This window comes from Garra rufa, chromosome 3 (genome assembly GCF_049309525.1).
Source record: "Garra rufa chromosome 3, GarRuf1.0, whole genome shotgun sequence".
Taxonomy (NCBI): Eukaryota; Metazoa; Chordata; class Actinopteri; order Cypriniformes; family Cyprinidae; genus Garra; species Garra rufa.
In genome coordinates this window covers 34,382,803-34,404,381 of record NC_133363.1, presented here as the reverse complement: position 1 = coordinate 34,404,381, position 21,579 = coordinate 34,382,803, and the positions used below count along the sequence as shown (strand labels likewise).

General features: G+C 36.9%; 1 protein-coding gene across 1 annotated transcript in view; it reads left to right on the top strand.

Annotated features, from left to right (window-relative positions):
- The window catches only part of sorcs2 (sortilin-related VPS10 domain containing receptor 2), a 243,095-nt gene that overhangs the window by 206,828 nt on the left and 14,688 nt on the right, over positions 1–21,579 (top strand). Inside the window, exons 8-14 of the mRNA XM_073837000.1 lie at positions 2,387–2,476; positions 13,303–13,482; positions 13,897–14,043; positions 17,398–17,500; positions 18,373–18,449; positions 18,856–18,947; positions 20,613–20,720. Coding sequence (XP_073693101.1) covers positions 2,387–2,476; positions 13,303–13,482; positions 13,897–14,043; positions 17,398–17,500; positions 18,373–18,449; positions 18,856–18,947; positions 20,613–20,720 — 797 coding nt within the window. The remainder of the gene's footprint in view (positions 1–2,386; positions 2,477–13,302; positions 13,483–13,896; positions 14,044–17,397; positions 17,501–18,372; positions 18,450–18,855; positions 18,948–20,612; positions 20,721–21,579) is intronic.

The following is a 21,579-nucleotide window of genomic DNA, read 5'->3' as shown; positions in this document are numbered from 1 at the left end:
CAAGGGTGATCAGACGGTTCCTGCATGTGTAGCAAAGTGTCGGCTCATATTTTTTATATGCAGTTATGAGATAGACAGAGAGCAGTTGTATTTAACAGTACATACACAGTATTTTATACACAGTCTTCCTCTCAGAATGTGATTGCCTCGGAAATCGGCAGGTTTTAAAATCGTGCCGTGTACCACTGCATCTGTAAAAAAAGTCACTCGTGACGTGTGCGTGGCCATACGGTCTTCCGACCGTCGGAATTCGCACCGTGTACAGCCGCCTTTAAAGTTTGGGATCAGTAAGATTCGTAGTGTTTTTTAAAGAATTCTCTTATGCTTATCAAGGCTGCATTTATTTGATCAAAAATACAGAAATAATATTATACGGTAATATTGTAAATTATTATTACAGTTTAAAATAATTAGTGCTGGCCGTTGCAATTAATAGCATCCAAAATAAAAGTTTTTGTGTACATAATATATGTGTGTGTACTTTTTATATTTATTATGTATATAAAGTCACACATATACAGTATGTATTCTGAAAATATTTACATGTATTAAATATATTTAATATATAAATATATACATGCATGTGTATTTATATATACGTAATAAATGTACACAGTACACACACATATATTATGTACACAAAAACATTTATTTTGGATGCGATAAATCACGATTAATCGTTGCCCAGCACTAAAAATAATGGTTTTCTATTTTAATTAAACCATTTTATTTATTAAAGAATTTTTAAAAAAGTATCACAGCTTTAAACAAAATATTAAGCAGTACAAGTTTTCAACATTGATAATAAATCAGCACATTAGAATGATTTCTGACACTGAAGAGTGGAGTAATGATGCTGAAATTTCAGCTTTGCGTCACAGAAATAAATAACATTTTAAAAAGTATTCACACAGTTATTTTACACTGAGATAATATTTCACAATGTTACTGTTTTTGTGTTGTTTTCTTGATCAAATAAATGTAGCCTTTATGAGAATAAGAAACTTATTCTCTTATAAACTTATTAAAAAAAAAAAACTTTAAAAATCTTACTGATCCCCAATTTTTTTAACGGTAGTGTACATATTTTTTTATAACATTATAAATTGCTTTGCTGTCAGCTTCTGATAAATGCAGTGCTTTATTCTAGCATTTTTAGCCAGGCAAAATAAACCCTGGTCAGGGTCTTGTATTACCTTGTATTAAAAAAGTTTTATTTTGTGATAATGATCATCTGAATGCACATTATGCCACTTATTACATGACTGCCTGCAGATAAATAAATGGACTTGAGGTTTTTTTTTTTTTTTAACTAAACACAGCTATATAAGAAATCTGTTGCCAGCGCCAACAGTCAATTTTACAGTTTATACCAATCGTATTTCAAAAATAAATGTATGTCAGACTCAGCAACTGTGTGTCAGCCAGACAGCCATTCAGTAAATATAAATATAGTAGAGCGAGGACCATGCACCTGCAGGTTTTTAGGTGTTTAGCTAACATTTAAAGCATTACCATCAGTTAACCTTGTTTCCTTGGCTAATATTGAAAAAACGTATTAGAACAGGTATTAGACCTCACAACCAATTCATGGCTCATTGAATGCTTTCAGAAGTGCAGTGCTGGGCTTTTCTTCAAAAGAAAAGTAGGCCGTTTTCACATGTATAGATTAATGATGTCTCTCATCTCTATAGCAAATACAGCCACAGCAATATTAGCATGTCAAATGCTGGGAGATTTCCAGGTTTTCATTTTGCTTTTGAGGAAAATTTCTGACAGTGGATAATACACCCAATTAAGATTAGATATAATGCAAGAATTTATCATTTGTATACACATTTGCTCACACATTGCTGGTCAGGAGATAGATTCTTTATTTTGACGGTATTGCTTTTTCCTTACCTCCTTTTTTTCGGATCTTTTATAATTAGCCAATGACTCAAGGACATTTGCTCGTTCTGTATTAATTTCTCTCACTCCCCCCCATCCCCCCTCACCTGCTCAGTTATTTTTTGAAGGGATTGCAGCTGTTGAAAAGGAATTCAGATATGCCCTTGAGAAACAGGACTACAATGTGTGAAATGTTTGTGTTCGGTCAGAATCATGCTGTTGCAGACTGGACACAATTTATGTGAACCATAGAGACCAACAGACAGAGCTTTTGATTTGGTGCTAGTAGAGGCTGAATCTGCTGGGATAATACCAGCCAGGTAAAATTGACATTGTGAATTGAGTTTGAAAAGGATGAATAGGAAAGTAAGAGCAGTTTGTCTCAAAATTGCTGACAGTGAAGACATGACCCTATCATTGGGAAAGTGAAATAAAAACTGCACTGGTAATCAAAATAAAAACACTGTCTGTCTGTCTGCCTTTCTTTCTTTTTTAGGTGACTGCAGGAAATCGAACCAAGTATTATGTCTCATACCGAAGGAATGAATTTGTTCAGATGAGATTCCCTAAATACGCCCTTCCAAAGGTATGGTGTTCAGAAATGTGGCTGTTAAATGACCAGTAGTTATTGTGAAATCACTTGTTTAGTAGTGTATTAAACAGTTTGTGCTCACTTGTAAAAGTGATATTTAATATCATAATTCAATCCACATTGTTTAAAATACAGCTTTTTTTATAGAACTTTTTTCCTCACTGTAAATTAAGCAATATCACACGTGATACTGATATCAAGCAGCCGTTTTTCAAATTTCAACAACATATTTGCAAGTGTGATATTGCTTTTATATAATTTCAATAAACAAAAAATTAAAATGAAGTTACTTTTTTTTTTTTAAGAATTAGTTCACTTGCAGAATAAAAATGTCCTGATAATTTATTCACCCCTATGTCATCAAAGTCCAAGAAGTTCATGCCTTTCTTCTTCATTCGAAAATAAATTAAAGTTTTTGAGGAGACATTCCAGGATTTTTCTTCATATAGTGGACTTTAATGGTGCCCAACGGATTGAAAGTTCAATTTTTTTTTTAGAAAATTATAGTTTCGCTAGAAAAGACCCTTATTCCTCGTCTGGGATCGTGTAGAGCCCTTAGAAGCTGCATCGAAACTGCAATTTGGATCTTTAACCCATTGAAGTCCACTATATGGAGAAAAACCCTGTTATGTTTTCCTCAGAAAACTATTTTTTTTTTCCACTGAAGAAAGAAAGATGTGAACATCTTGGATGACATGGGGGTAAGTAAATTATTAAGACATTTTTCTTCTGGAAGTGAACTAATCCTTTAATTTTAGACACGTTTTTGAACAAATCGGTTGAGTAAATGATTCATTGATTGTATCATGAAGACACTTGTCACTTGTTGCCACCTACTGGCATACCTCTGTAACCTATTGTAATAGTCATTGAAAAATACACAGCACTAATGCACTGACAGCGTGTTCAGAATTGTCAAACACTGACAAATGGAGTGAAAAACAGTGAAAGTGGTGTATAAAGGTTAAATATCCTAAGATTAAATGTGCAGCTTTTTACTAACATCTCCTATAGCAACATCATGTGCATGTTTAGTTCTATTTTTGAAGTACTGCTGTTTTTGTCATGAGCTATGTACTAAATGTGTATTACCGTTTGAAGGTGGTTATTGTTCTTTTATCAGCTGCAGCTGTTGTGGATTTGACTTTAAAGCCGGAGACTGACTATGACGTATTGCAGCAATATGTATGAACTGAGGAGCACAGTTGGTGTCTAGCATTGAAACAGTACACCCTTACAACCCAGATGTGGGTTTAACCTACTGAGGAGCCGTGATGTATAGCAGTAATATGCAACGGAAAGAAGACAGCTGGCTAAGGGTTACAGCTGATGACTGACCAGGCTGTCTGTGGCTCTAACCCAAGGGAGTGCTTCAGTAAAATGCTGGCTGACTGTAATTGAATAACATTGATTGGAGTGGAGGCCAGAGGGGCCTGCTTCATGTATATTTCACCTCAGAGAGAGAGAGAGAGACAGGGTAAGGAGAGAGGCTTTAGGACAGCTGCTGTCAATGGCATTTGTAACTATGCCAACCGCTGATTCACTATGACAGAGTGAAAGAGAGAGAGAGAAAAGTGTAAGAGAAAAAGTACTACTAAGAAAGATGCCCCAGATTACCAGGCATTCGCCTTAATGGCAAAGGATAAAAGCTTTGATTTAATTACTGTAGAAGTTGAACATGCTATATATTTATTCGCTCTGTGCCTTCTAGTGCATATGCAAGGGTTTAAAATGGATATATTTATCATTTCCCCTCCGTGGTGTCATTTCGTGAGTTAAAGCAATATTGGTGTTTTATTCCCTCTCTAGACCCTCTTTTCTCTGCTCTTTTAGCTTCTTGTCGCTTGACTGAGCAGATAGGTCAAATTTTAGACACCTGGTTCAAGAACCCAGAAGAGAGCTGGAGTGTGTGAGAGGGATGGGGCTGGCTGATGTTGTGCCCATATTTTCCACAGTGAATAATTGAAAACCTTTTTAAAAATGCAAAACCCAATTCCAGTATGCAGTCTCAGATCTCTCCAGAAGTTCCTTTCTTTATGTTATGGATTAATGATGGTCCTTGGCTCCAGTGGGACGATTTGTTTGTTGTAACACACCAAGGCCACTAAATGTCTAGGCGCCACTTTTTCCTCAGTTTTTTCCCCTTTCACCCTTTGTTTTTCTGATTTATAGGGGTCGTGAACTGCCGTTGTTTTTTATTTTGTACTGTTCTCTGTGGTCCACTTATAATGGTATCAAGAATTTTACATAAAATTATACCATATCATCTCCTGTTTTGACCCCACTCATTTGAAAGCTCTGTTTGAATAGGCCTGATGGATTGTAGACTCGGAAGTAAACACCCACTGCTATGATTGGCTAACAGTTGTGTATGTTTGACAGCCTACATTCCTCACAGATGGATGCTGCTGTAATTTAGGTTAAAAAAAAAGCATGAATACTCATTACATATCAAAAGGTCTGTAATAACAGACAAAGCAATAGTGACCACGTGATAAAAAGTTGCTTACACTTGTGTGGTGCGACATTACTGTCAGATTCAATATAGTCGGCACAGCATCATTTTTTAGTTTTAATCTTTATGAAGATCCTGCGTCAAATTGTGCCTTGTTTTTAAACGAATCCGCAGAAAAATGTCTCTTTATCCACTCTTTCCTAACGTTTGGTTTTAGAAGGAAGGCGATGCAAAGACTGTTTTCTACAACTTGGCGCTGTATAGTGTCTGAGTTGTCTCATTGTCATCGGAGCCATCTTTATTGTTAGGTTTCTGCGTAGACCTGCGTTTGTCTCTCTAGTTATTACACTACATGTGCGAATCGTGGGTGGGGCTAAACAGACAGTGATGTAAAAGCAGGTGGTGATCTTTTGCTGAGGCGGTGTTTAGACACACTATTACATCATAGAGTGGCACTTTTTCACAACTTGTCGTTTTGGCAGAAACGAGAAGCAAATTATGATTTTTTTAGTTCATGACCGCTTTAATTATGTTTTTTATTGTTTTAGAAATCAGCATGAAGTAAAGCCAGCTATATCTGAAGAAGTAAAGATGAAAAAAATTAATAGTCATAAGGCTGCTTTTTATTTAAAGAGCAGGTCATGCTTTTTTTTAAGTTTTCTAATATTGAGTACCCTACAACAAATTTAAATGCATCTAAGGACAAAAACACTGTAATTTTCTCAGAATATACATTTATACATAGAGTCATTTGTCAATGATTTTGAAACGGTTTGTTCGAACCAGCTTTAAGCGTCTGTAAACCCCTCCCCTCCATAAACCCACTCTACTCTGATTGGTCAGCTGGCCAAGCCTGTTGTGATTGGCACAGAGAGAAGTACTTGAGCAAGTTAGCGAGCGCTACCATCTGTGTTGCCAAGTCTGTGCTTGTTTTTGATGTCCGCGGGTTGAAGCGACCCCAATAATGTCATATTTAGACCCTGGGATGTGAATTTACCAGTAAAACCCTGACAAAAAGCATGTATTTTATACCCCAGAATGTGATTTTTAATGGGGGACCCCCCTCGAAACACAACGGTTTTGTTGTGAAAACCTGGCAACCCTTATGCAACCCTTTACATAAAACAATAATATAGTGCTTTAACACTTTAACACTTATGCAAGTGAATCGGGCCCACGGCTAAAGTTTAGTTGCTAAACTGTAAACACATAACGAAACAATAATGATGTATACGTTAGCCGAGTGCTAACTGATGAAACAACACAGTTTGTAAACCAAAATATGTCTAAGTTACATACTTTATTATTAAACGAAGTAATTAGAAAAACTACACTCTACATTAATCAACACTTTCTTAGGAAATAGTGTGTTCACAGCGAATTTACCTAAAAACCTAAAGCTGCACTTGGTATGCATCACATATTAGTACAATAGATATTTTGAGCACTCACTTGAAAATGCATACACATTAGAGTGCGGATCGGGCCGCATTTTTCTGTCCGAGCCCGGCCCGAGTCCGACAGAGCAGTAACCGAACCCGACCCGAGCCCGACAAGCATTCAGATATTTATGTCCGAGCCCGATCCCAGCCCGACACAGTTAAAATCTCTTTTTTCACTCATACTAATGACACATGCACTTTTTTTGTGTGGAAAGCCCGCTTTTATTAAGCAACTGTAAAAAAAGCGTTCGGAAATGTCAACAGATGAGAGCGTCAGTGCACACTGGGCAAAAAGTGCCGTTATAACACGGGCGCACTATCGCGCTGAGGTGACCGAGCCCGACCCGAACCCGAGCATCCTTTCTAAATATCTGTCCGAACCCGGCCCGACCCGTCGGGTTCCGTCGGGTACCGTCGGGCTCGGCTCGGATATCCATCCTCTAATACACATCATGTATCAATCGTACTTACAGGTTGTGGTTCGGAGACACTTGTTAGTCCAAATAAAGAAGATTAATAGCCAAAGAAGATAAAAGCCAAGTTTAGAGAAGCAGTCCTCAATAAAATTATGAGCACACAACAAAAGGTTCGAATTGTATTGCTGTGGTATCGTGGAAAAAAATAATTTTAACCACTGATTCTTCACATCATCTTTTCATAATGAAAACAAAACAAACTTGCTTTCACAGCACAGAACACAGAGTTTTCTTGACATGGTGTAAACATACTAACTAGCATTGTTGGGGATAACGCATTACAAGTAACGCAAGTTACGTAATCTATAGTAATAGTAATAATTACTTTTTTTCATGTAACTAGTAAAGTAATGGATTTCTTACTTATTGCTTATGCTGGATAGCTACGTTACAAACTGCAAAAAATATATTTTTTCGAAAACCCTTATGCAATTCTGGAAAATTTAACTTTGTAACGCATCTGTAATTTTGCAAGCCTGCTTTAAACGTTTTAACTTAAATAAATGTTGGTATTGCAATCAAATTGCAATCACCCCTGAACCACACAAAATCACTTAAAAGGGGCCCAGTGTTCTATTACTTGAAGCAGACTGTGAATAGAAACAATACTATTGATTTTGGCCAATTAAGACCTGTTTCAGAATGGAACCGCATGACCGGAATTCAAATGCACCACTATTGGAGCCCAATGAATCCAGCAGACACTAAGAAATAGCAAACTTTCTGCTGGAGGGTTAATATGCCTTTTCTTTTTTTTTTCTTTTTTTTTTTTCGTTACAGATTTCCTGTCTTTCCATCCATCCATTTGTAGCTATCACATCCTTCTTTCTTATACATAGATACTCAGTCAGCCTGCTGATAATGCACTCAGGGATTGTGGCTGTAGGCAGAGACACAAATGTCCTGCAGCTGTGTCATGGCTGATAGGGGTCCTGTGCCTACTGTCAGAGACAGATGGATAGTGCTGTCTTAAGTTCTGATAGTGCTGTTATCAGTACTATAGACCTGAGTGTCCTGTCACACAGTATGATAGACAAAGACAGGACCTATCTAACCAGTAAAATTTAAGACTTACAAAGAAACAGAAAGTGCTGTTTTAATCTTCTTACTCTGTTGTTCCTGTTGCTGATTTAGATGATGTTATAATCCACATTTAAAACTTCCACTCTCTCCAGGGGCACTTTCAGCAGCTGTGGTTCACAGCGATGACTTCATTGTCTTGTGTAAGCCTCGGTGGAAAGATGACCTCATCGTTAAAATTTTAATTCACGACTAACTAAAAGATGTTCGTATTTGACCCATATTTCATATTTTAAGAGCTGTTCATAAATCAACAGACAGGAATTACATTGCAGTTCTAGACAAGAGGTGTGTTCAGTGCCTTCTCTCAAATCTGATCAAAAAATTAAATAGCAAACATGTAAGCAATCACTCAGCTATTACAAATTGTGATTGCTTGTTTCCAGACGTCATCATGAACCTCCTAACAACTAAGGTTGGTAAATGTGTACATTCAATTGGAAATAACGTCTGTAAAGCCATGTACACATTTACACTCTCCTCTATATAAGAGCTTTTCTGAGATTAAATATTTGCTTTCATTTCATCAGAATAGTCTAAGCCTTCTGGGGAAATTGGTACTTTTCAAGTGTTTGTGTGTGGATATAGAAAGATATTTTAGGAAGGAAGAGAACATTGGGATGAAACAGGATTAGAAGTCTCTATAATAGTTGGAAGGGTTTTTACTTAACTTTCTTAAACTTTATTTAAGCCGAGACTTTCCGAGTTGGGTCGTTGATCATAATAAGCTAGAATTGCTAATGTTGATGGTACCATTTTGTTTGCATGCATTTTGTGTTTTGATGACAAATAGTGATAAATCTTGCCAGAAAACAACTCATTTAACTGGGTTATGAGGAGACAGACCAGACCACATTTTCCGTCATGCTCTGTGGCACCACAAGAATTATAAAATATACAGATGCAGCATCAGTTATACAACTAATGTGCATCATTATGTTGCATTATAAAATCTTTCTGCCTTTTTGGGAAGTGAAAAAGACAGAGAAGTATGAAATTGTCTAGCAAATCAGTTTAATTCTGACCAAAATCATTTGTATGATTTTTTTAATCATAAATTGGGGTGTGGAATATATATATATATATATATATATATATATATATATATATATATATATATATATATATATAGTTTATTTATATTGTTTATATAAGTGTTTATTTCTTTTAATTTGGATGATTATAACTGACAACTAATAAAACCCCAAATTCAGTATCTCAGAAAATTTGAATATTACTTAAGACCAATACAAAGAAAGGATTTTTAGAAATCTTGGCCAACTGAAAAGTATGAACATGAAAAGTATAAGCATGTACAGCTCTCAATACTTAGTTGGGGCTCCTTTTGCCTGAATTACTGCAACAATGCGGCATGGCATGGAGTCGATCAGTCTGTGGCACTGCTCAGGTGTTATGAGAGCCCAGGTTGCCTTGGCCTTCAGCTCTTCTGCATTGTTGGGTCTGGCATATTGCATCTTCCTCTTCATAATACCCCATAGATTTTCTATGGGGTTAAGGTCAGGCGAGTTTGCTGGCCAATTAAGAACAGGGATACCATGGTCCTTAAACCAGGTACTGGTAGCTTTGGCACTGTGTGCAGTTGCCAAGTTCTGTTGGAAAATGAAATCTGCATCTCCATAAAGTTGGTCAGCAGCAGGAAGCATGAAGCGCTCTAAAAGGTCCTGGTATACAGCTGCGTTGACCTTGGACCTCAGAAAACACAGTGGACCAACACCAGCAGATGACATGGCACCCCAAAGCATCACTGACTGTGGAAACTTTACACTGGACCTCAAGCAACATGGATTCTGTGCCTCTCCTCTCTCCTCTCTTCCTCCAGACTCTGGGACCCTGATTTCCAAAGGAAATGCAAAATTTACTTTCATCAGAGAACATAACTTTGGACCACTCAGCAGCCCAGTCCTTTTTGTCTTTAGCCCAGGCGAGACGCTTCTGGCGCTGTCTGTTGTTCAAGAGTGGCTTGACACAAGGAATGCGACAGCTGAAATCCATGTCTTGCATGTTCTTGAAGCACTGACTCCAGCTGCAGTCCACTCTTTGTGAATCTCCCCCACATTTTTGAATGGGTTTTGTTTCACAATTGTTTCACAATATGAATGAATTCAGGGTTCGGTTATCCCTATTGCTTGTACACTTTTTTCTACCACATCTTTTACTTCCCTCTCTATTAATGTGCTTGGACACAGAGCTCTGTGAACAGCCAGCCTCTTTTGCAATGACCTTTTGTGTCTTGCCCTCCTTGTGCAAGGTGTCAATGGTCATCTTTTGGACAACTGTCAAATCAGCAGTCTTCCCCATGATTGTGTAACCTACAGAACTAGACTGAGGCTCCGTCCACATGAAGCCGGTGTGTTCCCTATCCGATCATTTTTTTCCCCTCGTTCTAAAAAAAGTTCCGTAAACACGAAACCACTGAAAACGGTGTAGTATATATGCCAGACCAGTATGGGGTGCTGTAATTCTGCCATAGATATACACTATACACGGAGAAGAAGACTTTGAGCATGCGCATAACCTTGCGCGCTGTATACGAACTAAGAAGAAGAAGACGAAGATGCGAACATTATCGCTTGTTGCTCATAACAGTTGCATAGAAGCAATAGATTTTGCTGTAATAAAGCTAGCAGGCTTAGTAGCAACACGAACACAATCATGTAGTCCGCCAATATTGTTGTTGCTGTTACGTGTGACGCAGCCGACACGTGATGTGATGACATAATCGGTTCACAAAATATACGGATTGGCTGTACACACGAAACCGCGAGGGTGTCGTTTTCAGATTTATCCACTTTGGGGCCCGGTTTCAAAAAATAGCGGATTCAGTCTCCTAAAACGCCGGATCCGTGTGGATGAAACGCCAATACGATAAAAAATTTATACGTATACAGCGAAACGCGTCTCCGTGTGGACAGGCCCTGAGAGACCATTTAAAGGCCTTTGCAGGTGTTTTGAGTTAATTAGCTGATTAGAGTGTGGCACCAGGTGTCTTCAATACTGAACCTTTTCACAATATTCAAATTTTCTGAGATACTGAATTGGGGTTTTCATTAGTTGTCAGTTATAATCATCACAATTAAAAGAAATAAACTCTTGAAATATATCAGTCTGTGTGGAATGAATGTATACATTATACAAGTTTCACTTCTTGAATGGAATTAGTGAAATAAATAAACTTTTTGAAGATATTCTAATTATATGACCAGCACCTGTATATATTGTCTGTGATAATATTGTTATTGTTGTTTTAACGAAAGCAAACAAAACACACCTACAGAATGCATGCAAATATGTGATGAAGTCTACTATGATTACAAATGTGACATTGATTTTATACAACTGTTTAATAAACAAGAAGTTAATATTAAGAGACTTATGTTTTAGTCACCATATTGCCTGTTTTTGCTCTATTTTGCCAACAAAAATCATTCCAAACACTCATTTAAGTTTTGTTCTTAAATGAATCAACCGTTTAAATGATTCGGTTTAATCGCAATGACTCACTTAACAGTGACTTGCTGCCACCTACTGATTGTTTTAATTTCACATTTAAAGTATCTTTTTGTTTTTAAATAATTTAGAATATTAGTATTCATTATCAAAACTTTATGTATTTTTAACTTCACGTTAAAGCATGTCCTTCGGAGCTGCATTAAACAATGTGTAAATACATCTAAATGTAAGAATTTGACACAAAAGATGATGCACACGTTTAGAAGAAATGGCTTTATGAAGGTAAAAATGTCCATAAAACCTAAAAATTGTCACAATCCAGGCGGGGTTGAGGAGTGGAAAATGATGAGGAGAACCGGAGTAGAAGAACGAATAAAGATTTATTAAATAAAACACAGTAACTAATACAAACAAAACAAAACCGGGAGTATAAGGTGAGCACATGTACACAAGCAAACAGAGGTAACAGTTAGCATTGACGGACAAATGGGGAGTGCACACACAGACTCTTAAATATACTGAAACAAGGGCGTGGTCACAAACAAGATAACGAGGGGGAAATACAAATATGGGCATGACTAAACCAAAAGGACTAAACCAAAAGGGGGAGAACAGACTAAACCAATTGAACTAGAAACATAGGGGGAAAAACACTTGGAAAACATGACAGAACAGGACAAAACACAGACATATTCCTGACAAAAATCAACTTAAACTTATTGGAAAAGATTTATTTCTATCACTGTTGTGAACTGATCCCACAGAATATAAAGAATATCAAACATCAAACAGAGTCAGCTGTCCAAGGTAGTCCTCAACATCACAAAAATACACTCAGTAAAATATCATCTAATTATCGTTATCGATAAAATCCCAGAAAATATTGAGATATTTTTTGTCACTATCGTACACCACTAACCGGAAGTAGATATTTCCAGGATAACTTTAAAGAAGTATATGTAGTGAGCTGTGGATATGTGACTCAAAAAAGCCACTTTGTCAGTTTTCTGTGCCTAAAATCATTTTTATATAGAAGCTGCATGTGCAGTAGAGATATATAGTTTTTTAGTCCACAACTACACACAAGTGGTTACAGATGCTCTTTAAGCATTTTACTTTATCCTTATCTTCCCTATTCCATCCTATAATTCTCAGTGCAAACAGGTGTTGTGTAAGCGACCTCTCACAGAGGGGGTTCAGTGCTTCTAAACTGCTGTTAGTGGGACATAAGTGCGAAATAGCCTTAGAATTTTGGTCTCTGAAGCACATTAAAGCTACTCCGTGCTTCAGGGACTTTGCTAGCTCTTCACTTAAGTTCTTATGAATGAATTCAGCCGGGGGCATGAGCTTGTACCCTTCATCTTTGTGCCTAAATTAATGCGACCCACTTTCACTTTATCGTGAAGAACAACATGGTGACAAACTCCCCCCGTCCTGACCCAGTCATTGCCACAGCACCCGGCTATATGCAGCTAAGCTACCAAAACTGAAGGGGCTTAATGTTGATTCTGTGTTTTAAGGCAAACCAGAAGCACTAATTATAGGATGGATTCATTAATTGTTCATGCTTTCATTTCTAAATCTAAATCTGTCCCTACACAGTACATGTTCCAGCAGCGGCAGCTCAAAATAAACTTTCCATTTCAAAGCAACTAAATATAATCACCATGGATTTATATGCAGCACTTTTTTGTGGTTGTTTTATGTAAGGAAACATAAAAGCTTTAAGCTTTTATGTCTTACTTCACACAAAGACGCACACAATCATGATGTTAATTATTTGTACCTGCTGAGAAAACTGAAACTGTCATTTGTATTTAACTTATTTCACTTTTATCATTACATAAGGTTCTAATTTGCCTTGTCTGGTGTCTCTGTTTTTGTCTTTCTGTGCAGGATGTGCAAATTGTGAGTACAGATGAGAACCAGGTATTCTTGGCTCTCCAGGAGTGGTATCAGACGGATACATACAACCTCTACCAGTCAGATCAACAAGGAGTCTATTACTCTATTGTGTTGGAGAACGTCCGCAGCACCAAGCAGCCTGAAGAGAATGTCCTCATCGACATCCTAGAGGTCAGCATTTCACCCCACACAGTACTTGTGTAAAACAAGGCAGTGTGGGCTTTACATCCTACCTTCTGCATAATGAACTAAAATAGCTCAGCTGTGGTGAGGTTTACATTGCTAAAGATTTTTACCTAAAACACTTCAAAAACAGAAATGTTGGGGTGTGACTGCTTGTGATGTCTAGTAACTCTGCCTTCGCACATTTATTATTTACTGCCAGTAGTGTGCTTAAATAAATGAGTGATTCTAGAAAGCTGATGTTCCTGTGCTTCTGAAACAAGTTTGATCTAACACATTGGACTGTTTCTTTGACAGGTGTGACTTTGCCATAGTTTGACTTCCTAGTAACATTTCACAGCTTCTTTACAGGATCTGCGAGATACTGAGGAATACCACGTCATTTGGTTGTGTGTGTTTCAGGTTCGTGGCATCAAGGGCGTATTCTTAGCCAATCAAAAAGTAGATGGAAAAGTGATGACTCTCATCACCTACAACAAAGGCAGAGACTGGGAACCACTGGCTCCTCCCACGACTGATATGAACGGCAAACCTGTCAGCTGCAAGCAGGTAAATATGCCTGTTCTTTCCTCATTCCAGTTTCCATTCCAAATTTTCAAATGATCAAATGTGTTTATCTGTCTGTGCTACATTTTTGTGGCTGCCAAGTTTCAGCTATAGAGGCACACAACATCCGGCAGGTGACACTTACCTGCTCTGTTGTGATCGTGGGCATCAAATCAGAGGCAGCCTGATCAAAAAATTGTTTGCGACAAACCTCGAATCGGGCCATGCCCCCCGATCATTTGGGGTGCAAATCAGGCATAAAATAGGCCTTAAAATCATTTAGCGTGTGGCCAGCCTAAGTGAAATTAGCAGTATTTTCTTAGCAATATGCTATTTACACTAAGTGCAAATAGCGATAGATTCTATTTACACTATGTAAAAATAGCTGAATTTTCTTTGCGATAAACAGTAGTTATGCTATTTATACTACTTAGTGGCAGGTATTTGCACCTCACTATTGTAGTACATTATAAAACAGAAGGCAGTAATGACGTATTGAGTGTAAATGATTATTTTTATTAAAATTACTAAATGGATTCCACCTTATTGGGACAATAAAGCCCTCCATGGACCTACCCCTAATCCTATACGAGAAACGCATTGTATTTCACTTTTTGATTATTTCCTTTCTTTTTTATTGAAAATAAATGCCTTTATGATGTGATATGTGATGTGAAAAGGGAGAAGAACGAGTTCGGCAAAAGGCGGATTCGAACTTCGATCACATAAAAAAATCTGTGGTACGCACTTCACTACCTACACCACTGGAGCTGTTATTTAACAGCCATCTTTTATAATGTTGTCTAGCCCAATCACACATTGGTGGGCAGAGTTAGCATAAATATCCTTTTGCCAACAATGTAATGCTTTTTATTAATATTTTTATTCAACAAGAATTCAGTTAATAAAATCTTACATTGTTACAAAAGATTACTATTTCAAATGCCGTTCTTTTGAACTTTCTATTTATCAAATATTTCTGAAATAAATGTATATCATTTCCACAAAACTATTAAGCAGCACAACTGTTTTCAATATTGAAAACAATAATAAAAGCTTATTGGGCACCAAATCAGCCTATTAGAATGATATCTGAAGTATCATATGACACTGAAGACTGGAATAATGCTGCTGAAAATTCAGCTTTGTATCACAGGAATTAATTAAATTTTAAAAGATTAATAGACACGTTTATATGTGTATTTAGGTGGTATTTGGTTGTATAGTAAGACCAAGAAGACTGTATTCATGTGTTCATATGTACCTGTGTATACTTAATAACTGGAGATGAAGATAACCTTTTTGTTTAACCTTGTATGCATAAGGAAAATATGGAGGATCTTTTGATTTTGCCAAACTATCTGTATATGTTGTATATATTTCTCCAATTAATAAAAAATAAATTAAAAGATTAAAATAGGAAAACTGCTGTTTTGAATTGTAATAATTTTCACAAAATTCCTGTTTAACTAACTTTGCTCAAATAAATGTAGCCATTTTGAGCAAAATTCACTTCTTTCAAAAACGTTACAGTCTCTTAAAACCATGACTACCAGACTATCAGCCCGAAATTTTTGTGCAAATCTGATTGAATTCCGATTGTATTTAGATAAACGGCATGTAATCTGAATGAAATCTGATTTTTGCAAATCAATTTCGAGCTACAGTCGTATATGATCGCAGACCTGGATATCCGTTTCACTCTTACTGGTCAGAACAGATTTAGTGCTGCTTTTTTACCTTTTTACGCCACGTAAACATGTCAGGTGTTTTTGTAGAAAACATAAAGAACGTCTTTGCAGAAACAAGCTTGTGTTTGTTGCGAAGTGCAAGTCAAGTCGTGTCTTAAGTAACACCGGTATATTTGTAGCAATAGCCAAAAAAACATTGTATGGGTCAAAATGATCGACTTTTCTTTTAAGCCAAATATAATTAGGATATTAAGTAAAGATCATGCTCCATGAAGATATTTTGTAAAATTCCTAATATAAATATATCAAAACTTAATTTTTAATTAGTTTTATGCATTGCTAAGAACTTCAACTTTAAAGGCAGTTTTCTCAGTATTTAGTTTTTTGCACCCTTAAATTCCGGATTTTCAAATAGTCAGCCATATTGTCCTATTCTAACAAACCATTCATGAGTGAAAAGCTTAAAACCAACAGAGACAGCAGCACAGAATAAAGTCTTCTTCTTTCTGTCACTGCCTCAATAGACAAAATATAATCCAGCACGACAGCAACATGTTGTCATGTCGTATTGCAAACTGAATTGCTGTTATTTTTGTTTTTAGCATAACAACACACATTCCATCTGGATATGTACAAAATCATATTTGGGCTCAAACTTTTAAACGGAAGTCTGCATAACTCACCCACAAACTAAAAAACTACAATGCAAACCCCACATTTGATTTAAATACAAGTGCAGATGTTGTTTCCCTTCAGTTCACTGCATATATCAACTTGAAGTAAAATCGTGACTTTACTTCATTACACATCTACAGATATACATCCAGCCCACACTCTGCTTTATTCCTGTTCAAGATGATTGTACGCAACTGTCTCAGACACAGACGTGAAGTCATTGACCCCTTGATCTGACTCATCTCCCGCTGTTTGCGGTTGTGGGTTGGTGGACAGAGCAGGCACTGGTTCTTCTGCTGTCTCCTGACAAAAAAAGAAAAAACGATCTGAGTCATCAATCCACGCACACACCCCACTAGAGATGATATGTATCATTATAAATGCCCTTTTTTTAATACTGTGACCAGTAGCCAGCCATTAATTAAGACACAAATATGGCTTCTGGCAAACATGAGACAAGACGAGACGAGATACAAATCACAAGTTGAAAGGACATGTATCAACTTCTCTCTCCTTTCCTGTCTGTCTAGCCAACGTTTCTCACATCTTCATCTCTCGGCTGTCCATTTGACATGTCTTTTTTCTCATTGTTCTCTTCTCTTCCACACTTATCAACACGCTCTTTTCCTTCCCTCTCGTTTTTTGTCATTTTTACTGCTTGTCTTGCCATTTCTTCTCCTTTTTTATTACCACCCTATTGAGGATTTTGGCACCTTAAATATGCTTTATATTCATGCTCTGATTCATCTTTTATCCGTAACATTATGTAGTACGACTTGTGAAGTGGTTTTAAATTATGGGCTGCTTACTGTAGAACTTAGACTGCTATTTGTGTGTTAATGCAAGGTTTTGTGTGTTTGTCAGTGATTCTAGATTTGTACTAAGTGCACACTTTATGTGAAACACTGGTTAGTGGAACATCTATTGGGGAATAATTGTCATGAGTTAGAGAGAATGATATATATTTTTTTGTCTCTGCTTCTCTTCCTAGCCTGACTGTCACCTCCATCTCCACTTGCGCTGGGCTGACAACCCGTATGTGTCTGGAACGGTCCACACTAAAGATTCTGCCCCAGGCCTCATAATGGGTGCAGGTCAGTCTCCATGACAACTGTTACACATCAGTATTGTCGCCATAGCAGTGAGCAGCCCAAAACCTGCGCTCCTCAACTTTTCAATTACAAGAAATAATTATAGTTCAGATCGAAATCTGCACTACAGCATGCTTAGGGAAATTGTGATAGTGTGTACAAAGCAGACTATTTCTTTACAAAAAGAGAAAGGAATGCTGAGAAATATTTTTAGGGGGAAAAAATTGAATGTGATGTACCTACCTTTTCTCTTTTTTTCTGAGCGTTGTGCACTGCCATTGAGCCCACACTGATGCACAAAAGGAGGCAGGCACAGATATATGAAATATTTGCTCTTTATTGCCACAGGGTTCATGGGGAATTGAGGAAGACAATACATTAATGTTCTTGAATCCAAGGCTAGAGCTACTGCCAGTTCACAAGGTCATCGAGTCTGTCCGTTCCCTCAGGGTTACAGACATATGAAACACACACAGAGACAGTGTCACAGTGACTTGTTCGCTCTCGATTTATTTCACTTACTAACAAACACCTGAGTAGTCTCTGGCTTTGAACACAATGCCGTTTGTTCTCGCAGACAGTGAGCACTGAGTCTCCATCAAAACCCTGCTTTCTCTTGCTATCATTGTGCACTTCCTCAGTAAAATGTTCAGCTCTAACTAGTTCTCAGCCTTTGATCCATAATAGCCTCCAGTTTTTTTCGCAGTTTCATTCTTTTTATATGTAACTCCCTCACGTCTACTCCTCCTTCTCTCTTAAAATTAAACAAAGTGAGGAAATTGCTGCTTCGCCTCAAGTTAAAAAGAAGAAAATTAAAGACACTCTCTGCCTCTTTGTATTTATGTGAAGATATTCTGTGTGAATCTTCTCTTCAGGTAACCTTGGGTCTCAGTTGGTTGAATATAAAGAGGAAATGTACATCACCTCAGACTGTGGCAAGACCTGGAGACAGGTGAGAATGAACACAGGAAAGACACTAATGAGCTGTGAGCTTTTCGGTGTCAGAAAAATGCTTCATTTGTAGCTTCTTTTGTGACCCGTCACAACTCTTCAGGTTTGCTCTTTGTATTTAACACCCACCTTTTCCAACAGCCTCGGTTCGGTTTGTTCGTTGAATTCAGATCTCTGTTCCTCTTGTTCCCATTCTGCCCAATTTCATTTGACACCCTCTCATTTGCTGCCGTTTCAGCGCTCAGTATGTGGCAGATGTATCTCTCTGTCTTAATGTCCTTTCAGTGATTTTCAAGATTGTTGCTGCCTCTCATTTGCTCAGCTCTATTTTCTCTAATGACATTAAATCTTGATTATGACAATTATGAAGATGAACTTCAAGAGTTGATTTCATTTGCTCACTGTAGGTTTTTGAAGAAGAGCATCACATTCTTTATCTGGATCATGGTGGAGTCATTGTGGCCATTAAGGACACCTCAATCCCTTTAAAAATACTCAAGTAAGATTTTTTTTCTGTAATCTATGGACATCATTTGTGTCCCTGGACCACATTCAGCCTGAATAAATAAGATAATCATTGATGTATGGTTTGTTAGGATAGGACAATATTTGGCCGAGATACAACTATTTGAAAATCTGAGGGTGCAAAAAAATCTAAATATTGAGAAAATCGCCTTTAAAGTTAAGTTTTATATATTTATGGTCAGAAATGTACAAAATATTTTACTGGAACATGATCTTTACTTAATACCCTAATGATTTTTGCCATAAAAGAAAAATCGATAATTTTGACCCATACAATTGTTGGCTATTGCTACAAATATACCCATGTTACTTACGTCTGGTTTTGTAGTTCAGGGTCACATTTGTAAGTGTTAAAACTCAAAAACTCAACAAAACACAAATATACCCAGTTGCTGACATGACTAAGACTGACAGTAGAACTTAAAAAAAGAGAAACTGAGTAGTAAACAGGGTCAGTCTAGTATAAAAACAGAAATTCGAGACTTTCCCTCCCTGACTTTTGCTGACCTGATTGTGCTAGTAATCCTTTGAGTGAGTGCTTTAAGAAGCTCATTTGGCTTTGGAGGGCTCTTCAGACCACCCCGAGTCCCCGGGCAGCCTCCTCTTTTACACTCAGGCAACTCTTCACCCTTATAATATGAAGTGATTCGCATACTAGATATCGAGTTCACCTTGCTTCACAAAATGTACGTAAAGAGGAGACCCATGAAGATCAAAGAGAAAATCATTACCATCTCTCACATAAGCCTTGAAGCCTTTCATCAGCACCGAGTTTTGGCAGTACAAACACACTGCTACTGTCAGGATAAGACTAAGAGCTTGTAGTGCTTATGCTGGCTTGTAGCCTACAAACTCTCATGTTCACACTGTAAAAATCAACACAGAGTGATTTTTCAGCTAACAGTATTTTCAGAATTTTTATAAAGAGAGAAATGAATGATGTATCATATATATATACAGTGAAACCAAAAATTATTCAGACACCAGATATAATTTTTGATATTTTTTTACTAGTGGGTGCAATACTCTACAGTTCATTTACGTAAGTGTGGATAGCAAAATAAAGTGTGACATATTATACCCAAAATTTCTTCATACAGTGGACTACTAGTAAAAATGATAAAACATTTGGGACCAAAAATTAGATTTTGACACTTTGACCTGACCATGTTTTGTTACATACCTTTCTTTCAAAGTTATCTTACATTATCAAGATAAACTTGTTCTGACACAGCTTAACTCTTGAGTTATCGTCATATTTTATTATCATTTTCAAAACTATAGCAAATAAACTGTGATAATGTGAAAAATGTTGAAGTTGTCTGAATAAATTTTGGTTTGACTGCAGTTTATTTTAGATGATTTTTTTGAAACATGTAAGTCAGCAATATTTGCTCCTTGCAATTGATTTCCCATTATTATTATCATCCCACTGTTTTAAATTTCTGGGGCATTTTAGTTCATTTTCATGGCATTTTTGCCACAAGCCCTCATTAATTTCTGACCCTGGTGTAAGCTGAGTTTCAGAGACCAGAGACTTATATCAGGGAATAGGATGTATGATATAAAATACAACTTTGTTTTCCTTATACAGGGTGCGTACTGCTAATACAACATCACAATTAATATTTTGTCTCAGATTTAGCATAGATGAAGGACGAACATGGAGCATCCACAACTTTACCAGCACTTCTGTATTTGTTGATGGACTTCTTAGCGAACCTGGAGATGAGACACTAGTTATGACGTGAGTATGAGTCCTCTCAAAACTGAACAGAAGTTACTAGTCCACTAGGGATAATTCATCCACAAATGAAGATCATTTACTCACCCTCATGCTGTTTCAAAACTTTTTTGACTTACTTTCGTCAGTACAACAAAAAAAGAGTTTTTTTGTGCATCATACAATGACAATCAATTGGAATCTATGTTGTTTCGGATCCTATGTATGGACAAAAACACTCATACAGTTTTGGAACAATATGAGAGTTTATAATTCAGTGAACTACCCATTTAGGACAATTTTAGGACAATTGTATTATTTTAGAGTAATAGAAAATCACATTTTCCGAAAGATTAAGAAAGTGTATATTTAATTATGTGGTTTCTGTGTTGGTTTTACAACCCTTAGTACAAACAGTAATATAAATGTGTTTTTCCTTTCTTTTGGTCATGTTGTTTGTGCGGTTTTGAGCATTATCTTGATCTGAATTGGTTATAAAAAAATTGTTTTTCTTCAGAAAGGCATGTTGCTATCAGGCCTTTAGTCCAACTGAAGGAAGTGCATTTATAAAATTGCATACAGACAATACTTACAAAACAAAATGTCACATTTTTTCCTATCTCCGATATGAGTGCTATGCCAGAGGATCAAAGCATGTTTAATTGTTTGTGACACACGTGCATTGAATTCTCCAAAACACAGATACAGGGTTCCACCTTGTGGCGGTGAACAGTGCTTTATTTGAGATTAACTGGAGAGCATCTTCCCATAGACTCCAAACAGCAGGTAGTCTCTGTATTATAAAGAGGCTGCCCTTTTGATAAAGGCACTGTGAAATTCAAAGGCGTCAATTAAAGAGGCCCCCACTTATTAGTAACACACT